Below are 9,190 nucleotides of genomic sequence, written 5' to 3'. Positions count from 1 at the left end.
TTTTTCATTTTTCTAATTTAAAAAAAAAATCCCATGTTCAATTGCCTTTGTCCCTAGAATGGATATTTTTTTCTCCCATGTTTCAATTGCCTTTGTCCCTAGAATGGATATTTCTTTTCTTCCATGTTAAATTCCCTTGTCCCCAGAGTGGATGCCTTTTTTTCCCATGTTAAATTTACGTAGTCCCCAGAGTGGATATTGCTTCCCATGTTAAATTTACGTAGTCCCCAGAGTGGATATTGCCTTTTTAACATGGAACTCCCCTAGTCCCTAGACCATCCCACCTTACTACTTGCATTCCAACCAAAACATGTTTGAATTCTACTTAAGGTGTAAATGAGTTTGTACCCTTTTTCACTGAAAGACGTATTTGATAGATTGTCTTGTGGAATAGTTTATTTTTCGTAACTTCTCGCCACCCATCCGCCACTACCCCACTCTTCGCCTCCCCCTCCATTCTCGCAACCCCAAAATGCATGGTCACATTCCTTAGTAATAACTTAAAAGATGAATGAAAATATATTCCAGTGTAGACAAAGCTTCCAAACTTCGTGGCTAATTGCCCAAGAATTTATCTTGGAGAACGCTATTGTGCTGATTTTAAAGGGACGAAAACTATTTCACAACTTTTGCAGTCTTTCATAAACATGGTCAATCAGTCTTAAAATTTGTGTAACTGGCTTTAATTACATTAAGGAAGTACTTGATTTCCTTTAATGTCTAGTATCTTATGACAAAGTATGTGCTCGACATATAGAAGAATGACTGCATGATATAGCCATCTTGAATTGTCATGTAGTTTATACATCCTAGTAAATCACACCTTTAGAGAGTATCAACTCCACGGCCATGCTAGGGAAGATTAATGTACAAGGAAGAATTAGCAATGCATATGAGGTAATTTAGTTCAAACTGTAATAGGAATGCCCCTTTGTATATTGCCATAAGGTGCGGTTAGTTTTCAAAAAATCACTTGACCTACTCCTGGAAAAAAGTGTCGTTCACCCTCATGTATAAATATGTAACGCATACACAACAGCAGAAGATTATCTCAAGAAATATATAAGATTATTTCATTCCTCAATAGAACCATCATCATATATTCATCTCTGTGTGTATATACATATATATATATATATATATATATATATATATATATATATATATATATATATATATATATATATATATATATATACACATATGTGTGTGTGTGTGTGTGTGTGTGTGTGTGTGTGTGTGTGTGTGTGTGGATATGTATGTGTGTAAATGGATGGAGGTAGGTACGTACTGCACAAATAAGCATGCATATAGTTACGTGTGTTCCTTTGAATGGCTACAAGTATCTATCGATGTAATGTCATCTGACCATAAATCTTGCACGTCCTTCTTGTTCCATTCATTTACTGACTTTACGACATCATAATCTGTTACTTTAATTTGTGTGGTATTCATGTTCGATTTACTGTTTGTAATATCAAATATCGGTAAAGGATAATTTTAAGATGGCGTAACATCTGTCGAACCGCTTGTGAATTATAGTTTTGAAGCGGTGATGAACATGTATAAGTCAGTGTTAGATGCCTTTGTATGAACCAAATCTAACAAGGACTGAATTGCTCGCAATCTTGAGATAAAATGTGTCACAAAACAATACAACAATGGAAACAATCGATATGATAGATTATATTTTATATAACACATGAGATACATATAATGGGACAAACTCATTTGCAGGTCATACATAACTCAATGTTGATCCATATTATTCATATTTAGAGCGATATGATAAGGATATATAGGTTACTGCATTTGTATGGGAAAATATGAACGAGTTTTGGGATGGAATACTGCACGACCTTCGGAGTGCAGTATATCCTTCCGACAAAACGAGTTCATATTTTCCCATACAAATGCAGTAACCTTTTTATTATATGCTAATGTTTTTATTCTACCTAAGGTTTAATTATATAAACAAAATACACTACAAGAAACAACGTAAATGAATGAATGCCGTATTCCAAACTAAATACACAAGCGCAGATTTGTCATTACACAATGACATAATTATTAATGTGCACATAACTCCGTCCAGATAAATTTGAACTTAGTCTGGCGCTCGACATAACTTTCAAAAGAAAATGGCGTGTCTAGTTAAAATTGAAATTTGCAGTCATATTGTGAATGAATGCGCATTGCAACAACTTTTCCATTTGATCTGGAATGAATATATTTTGATATTTTGTTTCGATTCGACGAAAGTTTGTGATTTTGGACTGGATTCATCTGTGCAAATTATACATGAAATACATCGGATTGAAGTGGCGCGGGAGAAGCGTGTTTACATCTGCAAATGTGTTTCTGTTTCTGTCACTGAATGTTTGAAATCATAATGTGGGAAAAATATGAAGTCTTTCAATTGCAATTATCAAAAAGACGGTATGGAATTGAATGCTTATTTCAGTTTGAGTGCAGTAAGGAGGATGCAGTTGCGCTTATCATCGAAATTACAGCAGAATTTCGAAATGTGTAATCCAGATTGAAAACCTATGACACGGCTCATGTAATTCGGATTTGCAGAATTAAGAAAGTACATTTTGAGAAAGTTCAGGATGTAAAACTGTAAGTATATTTTATTTTGCCATTCTATCACCAGCTAAAGAAGAGAGGATATGACCTGTCACTTGTACGTTATTTGTAAGGACCTTATCTTCCGTCTGTTATATAATGTAGCTAGCCTAAATCCGTAACATTGTATCTATGCGGAATGTGCCAAAACAGCTGGGGTTTTTTTGCAGTTCACGAAACATGTTTTAGTTCATTCAGAAACAAATTTAAACAACCACAACGTAAACAGCCTCTTACGTGAGTGTACATGATTTGTGTAAAAATCAAAAGTGCTGGTGTCTGCGTCCATTGTTTGTTTACAATAGAAAGTAGTTCCTTTATGCACGTGAATGCTATATGTGTATTGTCGCGCGAGTTCAGTATCGGGTAATATTGAACGATTCTGAAAATGTAAAGTTAACGGGGAAAAAAATGAGCATATAATAATTCGGTATTCAGGGCTATATTCCGACGATGGCCTGAAAGGTATGCAGTGAAGACATTGTTCGTGTGTGTGTGTGTGTGTGTGTGTGTGTGTGTGTGATTCGGAGTTTTACTTACCTTTTAAATTGTGTGTCATATCTCTATGATGTCTGCAGTGTGGTAGTTGATAGTGATGTCTAGCTCTGGGACATCATGCCGCAGACATGTGGCATCGTGTATCACCCAGTCACATTATCTTGACAACAAGCCGACTGGTCCTAACACTAACCTCTTAATGGAGAGCACCAAGAGAAGCAGCTGCTAGTACCATTTTTATAAGTCCTTGGTATGGCTCGGCCTGGGCTCGAACCCGCGACCTTTCGTAACCGAGGCGGACGCCGTAACCACTTAGTCCATCGGAGCTGGCAAATACATTTCATCTGGACATTGCCGACATCATACCGTGGTTTGCTTACGTAGTGTATATACATACTCATATAGGTTTCAGGACAGGGAGAGTGGAATTTATTCATTATTTGGTGTGCATCAAAGACACGCGGCAAACTTTTTGCTTGGCTGTGCGAAAGATGCTTTAAGAAATTGTGCCTGAACAGCACTTCCTTCTTATTGATAATTATCGCTAGCGTCCTTTTTAAGTCAGATTAAATTATAATGTCTCCACGGATATGATAAAGTGACCATGCTGTAATTATGAATTCGCCATAGGTTAATTGTGTGGTTTGCTAGGTTAGGATGTTTGATTGGACCTGCAGTTGGATGATTATTCTGCCGATAATCCAGAATGCCAAGCACCCAGTTCACGTGTTCGTATCCAGCGCTTCAGATAGTGTTAATACATGAATATCAGGCATGCATCTTAGATGAAACATTTTCAATCTGAGAATAGTATTTATTATCGATGTTACATCATTTTGAAACTATAGCTTCTTGTTACCAACATGCTCGAGGCCTTAGACAACAGTAGACATTTACCTTTTACGTTAACATTTACGCTGCGATACTTGGAGAAATATACAGAGACCCATACATTGCAATGTCTGGATCTTTACAATGTATTTGTTGATAACATGGTTTACGCCATCTTCATACCCCATTTGACATAATCTACCTCATCTACATAATTTCACCCTTTCCATGCAATCTTTCCCCGTCTACATTATTGTTACATATGCACTTGAGTCTTTCTTTCCGTTAACGGTTGTGCCACTTTTAACCGAGTTAAATTAAACCAATGCAACCATGGAAAAGTACTAAAAAATACAAACACAACGTTGTACAAAAGTCGCGGAAATAATATATATTTGGCACACTCGTTCAATAAAATAAAATACTTTCGAAAAGGTTCCGATGCTGTGCCATCTTTTTATTTCTTTGATTAAGATTTTACGCTACATTTTGTAGATGCCTTTATTCTAGATGCCACATTTGCAGATTGTTACCTACCATATAAATGTCAAAACTCCTTTGATAATAAACGTCCTTTGAAGGTAGTGAGTGACATTATTTTGTTCTCTATTAGTAGACCACTCTGTCAATTTATTTGACTGTTATATTTCCAGCATAATTTACGATAGGTACACACAACGGATTAATTTAATTTCCAGTTCATCTGAGATTCCAAAGAATTCATTTGAGCGACAATAAAACCTTTCAATCTCAGATAAAATAATACAAGGAAACCCTCATTTAGTCTAAGCTAATAGAGAAATTGTGACGATATTTCTGTTGTTTTTCTCCCTCCAACAACTCGCCATTTCACGAGAGCTGATATTCCAAAACATTTAGTCCAAAACCAAAGTAATTAAAAATAGATTTAATCAATCATTACCTGGAATGCTCAGAAAAACCCGAGGTGTTTCTCGAAAACGGCATGTGACGCTAACCGAAATTCAAGCTAATCGATACAGAGCTATTTCAGACAGGTTGAAATACTTTTAGGTAGTACCACGAAATGAAGACCTAAGTTATAATACACAATCCCTTGAAAACCTTATGCATAGCATAAAACAAGTCTGCATCTGTCTTGAAGTGCACAAGCCTACATTTATTATACAGTGATAGTATGATGGCATGTTCGATGGCCATATTTCCCATCTACCTTTGCTACTTTAAAACAACATGCATTATTCGGTTTTGTTATGCTGTAAATTCCAATCATCGTGAAACATTCTTGAAAATTAAAAGAGTACCTGTAGCCTTATATACCAACTTAGTCAACTAGTCTGACAGCAAAGACAACATTTGTAGTGTACTGCCTTTCGAAACAGCTGAAGTTTAAGGATACAGTCTGGAAATTGGAATACCTAAAATCGTACAGCACTTTACTGGGGTGTCCCTTATTCAAAGTGAAACAGGTTTAGGTAATCGGTAAGTTTAGGTATGACAAGGGCATATATTTATTACGTAATCTACTATTCTTTCGCTGTCCAATTAAAGAGAAAAGTGTTATCTAAACAACGTTAACGCCACTAAAGAAATCCAAATAATGCGCAATTAAAAATATAGCATATAAAGTTTAGTATCAGTCACAACAGATTCGTCTGTACTGTTGGTGCGGGGCAAAGAAAACCAAAGAGATGCAAGACCTAGCTTGATAAAGCAAACGTTGCTGAACGCTACAAAACACAAAGCGAGATTCGAAACATTTTATTATCGTTTACAGCTTTCAGCCTAGATAAGACATGTCAAATATAAATAATACAAGTTATTGTTTGCTTGTATTTCTGGTTCCGTCTTTTCATATAATATGCAAATATTAAGTTTTTTTATTTATAGAGCGAAAGATGAACTGGCGAAAGAGCAAAGTGTGTATATATATATATATATATATATATATATATATATATATATATATATATATATAGAGAGAGAGAGAGAGAGAGAGAGAGAGAGAGAGAGAGAGAGAGAGAGAGAGAAATGTGTGTGTGTGTGCGATTTTAGGTCCTGCATTCTGATTTGATATTGTTTGGCTTAGAATTTCATGACAGTTCATAACAAAGAGGTTATATCATGCCCAGGCAATTCTAGTATCGTGCTTCGATGAAATACACATCATCTATCATGAAAACAAAGAAGAATGTGGTGATAATGATGACAATGAATATTATTTAGCTGCAGAATGAATTGGTCTTTGATTTGTTTTGAAAGAGGAGGGTTGCTAAATGATTTATTTTAGTAAATTAATTAAATTATTATGATTGATATTTTTTTAACATGATATCACGTTTGGATGTATTAGAGTGTATAGCAGAATACAAATGTTGACGATGAGATTCAATGAGAACTAATGTACCGCGATCTAGGTCTCTTTTATACGATCCAATAATCACAGTTTCCACAACAAGTACATATAATATTAATAAATGTTACTTAAATTTTTTATTCCACAATTCGTTATCGTACTGGCATGTGACTAAAGTGTCCGTGATTTGAGTAATGGAAATGCATTAATGAGATGTGTACGAATGACACATCACAATCAGCAATCTTAGTGAATCGTATGAACGTGTGATTATGAATTGAAATATTTCTTTTGAGAATGTATATGTATCCCACAAATGGCAACTGTATGGTTAATTATAACGAATTCGTACTTTTGGATAAGGAGCGTCCTTTAAACACCTCTCTCTCTCTTTCGTTCTTCTTCCCACCTCCCACACAAATTACACCACCACCACTATTGTCCAGCTAAATTATAAACATAAATATCAAAAGGATGATAACAAAAGTATTTCAAATCATGGACACACCAAAGAAATTTGATTCTGGATGCACTAACAAATCTAAGTGTGAAATTTTGACGTAAATTTCATCTCCTGGATCCAAACTGACGGCAGCGGATAAATAACTGTCGTAAATATTGAAATAACTATTCTGAGATACCTCTCGGGAACGTTCAATTCTAATCAGTTCTTCTTCTGTGCCGTTTAAAATATTAAAACGGTAAATCGCGTGTTTGATGCCAGACGGATGATCATGGCCTTTATATCGTTTTTCTGCTGAGGTGTCGTTCCTACATGTTTCATACAAATCAAGGAAAGAGTGGATGAGATATGTTCCTCTAGCAGGAACCACCAACCGCCCGTGTCTGTACTCCATGCCATATCTGATAAATGCTTTGGTGTCCTTTTGGTTCCATTCCCTCACGGGGATCATACTATGGTAATCTAAAACAAATCAATTGAAAATTGCTTAATAAATATACCAGGAATTTATGAATGAGAACAGGTGTTCGTGTGTAATGTAAACAATTATATAGGGAATAATTAAGGTAATACTGTTCCATGAGAAAGCATATTTAACATGAAGCCAGACGAAAGAGAGAGAGAGAGAGAGAGAGAGAGAGAGAGAGAGAGAATTAATTTTAAATATAAAACTATAAATTAGTATGCAAATGTTATTACCCGATTATATATATATATATATATATATATATATATATATATATATACGCACACACACACGTGTATATTCTGTTTCATAGTTTTTAGACGAATTAATATTATTACAGTGTTTATACAGTGTTTGCTTCTTATTTTGTTTCATAAGTATACTCCTCTGTTAAACGTACATGTCCCGGGATGGTTCTGTTTCTTTCCGGTAACACGAGCAGAGGGTTTAATGTTACAACGAACTGTCCTCATGAGCCCTGTCAGCTGAGGAGACGGTCCTGTAAATAAAATTATACATGCATGATGAATTTATGATATCATCTTTGCTCGTTTTTTAAATATAACTATATTTTAATAACTAGATTAAGATGTTTACCTGTGTTTGTTTGTTTTTGGTCTTCCCACTCAAGACGTCGATTTTCAAATACGATTGCCTGTGAAAATAAATTGTCAACCATCAATTGTAATTACAGGCTCTTATTTTCCTTTAATAATAGAGTAAATGATGTTTTTCTAGTCATACACAATCTTCTGAGCAATCGATATACGGTCAACCATTTTACCTATGAACAGACTTCCAATTTACCTGTTTCTATCTATCAGCATAGCTCTCAGCGTATGTACATTCATGTATTTAGCTACTCCTCTGACACTCTCCGTTCCTTTATTGTTTTACACAAATACAGTAAATTATATTGCTACTTATACATAATCTGTAATTCAGACAGAGCAAATCTTGACAGCGTGTTGCCAAATCTGCACGACAAAGATATACCTTTTCTATATGACTTGTTAGGCAATAATAAAATCAAGATCTCTAGGGTTGATTCACTTACAGATTATTATGACAAGAACACCCACCTTGGCCAAATATTCCCTGAGTCCATTTGACGAGCATCTGCAAGTTATTTCCGAAACCTTGGAAAACGGTTCACTTGGAAGACATAATCTGTGGCATGTCGGTTGCTGTAGTGGCTTAGGCATTGTATTCAACAATACCGATACAATTGCCAACACCACAAGATTCACTGTCAAAGCACCTCCAGTCAAAATCGGAACTGCCTCCATGACCGCTGGCAAATTTGGATACAAGAGGATGATTTTAATGATATGAATATATCATAAATGTTTGTATGCCTTCTATGGGAAAGAAACAGCTGTTAAAATCCCTCACTGTAACATCAACCCATGCTTCGTGTACTCCTACCTGCTGAAATTTCCACACCGCATTGTCGTAGCTGGTATTTAACACGACAGTTTATAGTTACTGCCAGCGACTCAGGTCATAAACACAAACTGTCCAATTGATACACGTATTTACTGACATTACAGATAAACTACCTGAACGACTATTGTGACCACGTGGGGTTCCATTAGTAAAGGTTGTTTATGCTGAATACGCTATGAGAGATATTTAATTCGCTGTACTGTATTGTTATATGCGCTATGTGTGAGATTTAAAAAAATAGCGTTCATCACCGATGCACAACAAGCATTTGTGGCTTGATTGCGCTAAGCCTTCTTTAAGATGTTTTGTCTTCTGACCTAAGCTGATAAATTGTATTGGTAAATGCGGTATGTTATATATATAATGTTTGCACTGCGCAATACCACCATTGAATGTATGTATGTATGTATGTATGGATGTATGTATGCACACCCGTGCATATATGAATGTATTTTGTATTCATCAATGTGAGATTTTTTGTCTGCCTTTCCACTGTGTATACGTGCATGCATGCAAATAA

The 9,190-nt window shown here is 35.4% G+C and overlaps 1 protein-coding gene across 1 annotated transcript; it reads right to left on the bottom strand.

The window, feature by feature from the left end:
* Positions 1 to 6,414: 6,414 nt before the first annotated feature.
* Positions 6,415 to 8,734, bottom strand: LOC149798516 (tumor necrosis factor ligand superfamily member 15-like). The gene is made up of 4 exons (XM_089957321.1): positions 8,304 to 8,734; positions 7,819 to 7,876; positions 7,622 to 7,720; positions 6,415 to 7,217 (listed from the first exon to the last, which is right to left on the bottom strand). The coding sequence occupies exons 1-4, from the start codon at positions 8,508 to 8,510 to the stop codon at positions 6,784 to 6,786; spliced, it is 798 nt and encodes a 265-aa protein (XP_089813447.1). The 5' UTR covers positions 8,511 to 8,734; the 3' UTR covers positions 6,415 to 6,783.
* Positions 8,735 to 9,190: the final 456 nt, after the last annotated feature.

Source organism: Sinohyriopsis cumingii, chromosome 5 (genome assembly GCF_028554795.1).
Source record: "Sinohyriopsis cumingii isolate HCF-2022 chromosome 5, ASM2855479v2, whole genome shotgun sequence".
In the NCBI taxonomy this organism is placed as follows: Eukaryota; Metazoa; Mollusca; class Bivalvia; order Unionida; family Unionidae; genus Sinohyriopsis; species Sinohyriopsis cumingii.
The sequence above is the reverse complement of the archived record's forward strand: the minus strand, read 5'-3'. Positions and strand labels throughout refer to the sequence as shown.

Coding starts and splice junctions, on each gene's coding strand:
- LOC149798516 (XM_089957321.1), bottom strand. CDS start 8,510: ATGGAGGCAGTTCCGATTTTGACTGGAGGTGCTTTGACAGTGAATCTT. Junction 7,721..7,818: donor CCAAAAACAAACAAACACAG/GTAAACATCTTA, acceptor TTTTATTTACAG/GACCGTCTCCTCAGCTGACA. Junction 7,218..7,621: donor ACAGAACCATCCCGGGACAT/GTACGTTTAACA, acceptor GATTTGTTTTAG/ATTACCATAGTATGATCCCC.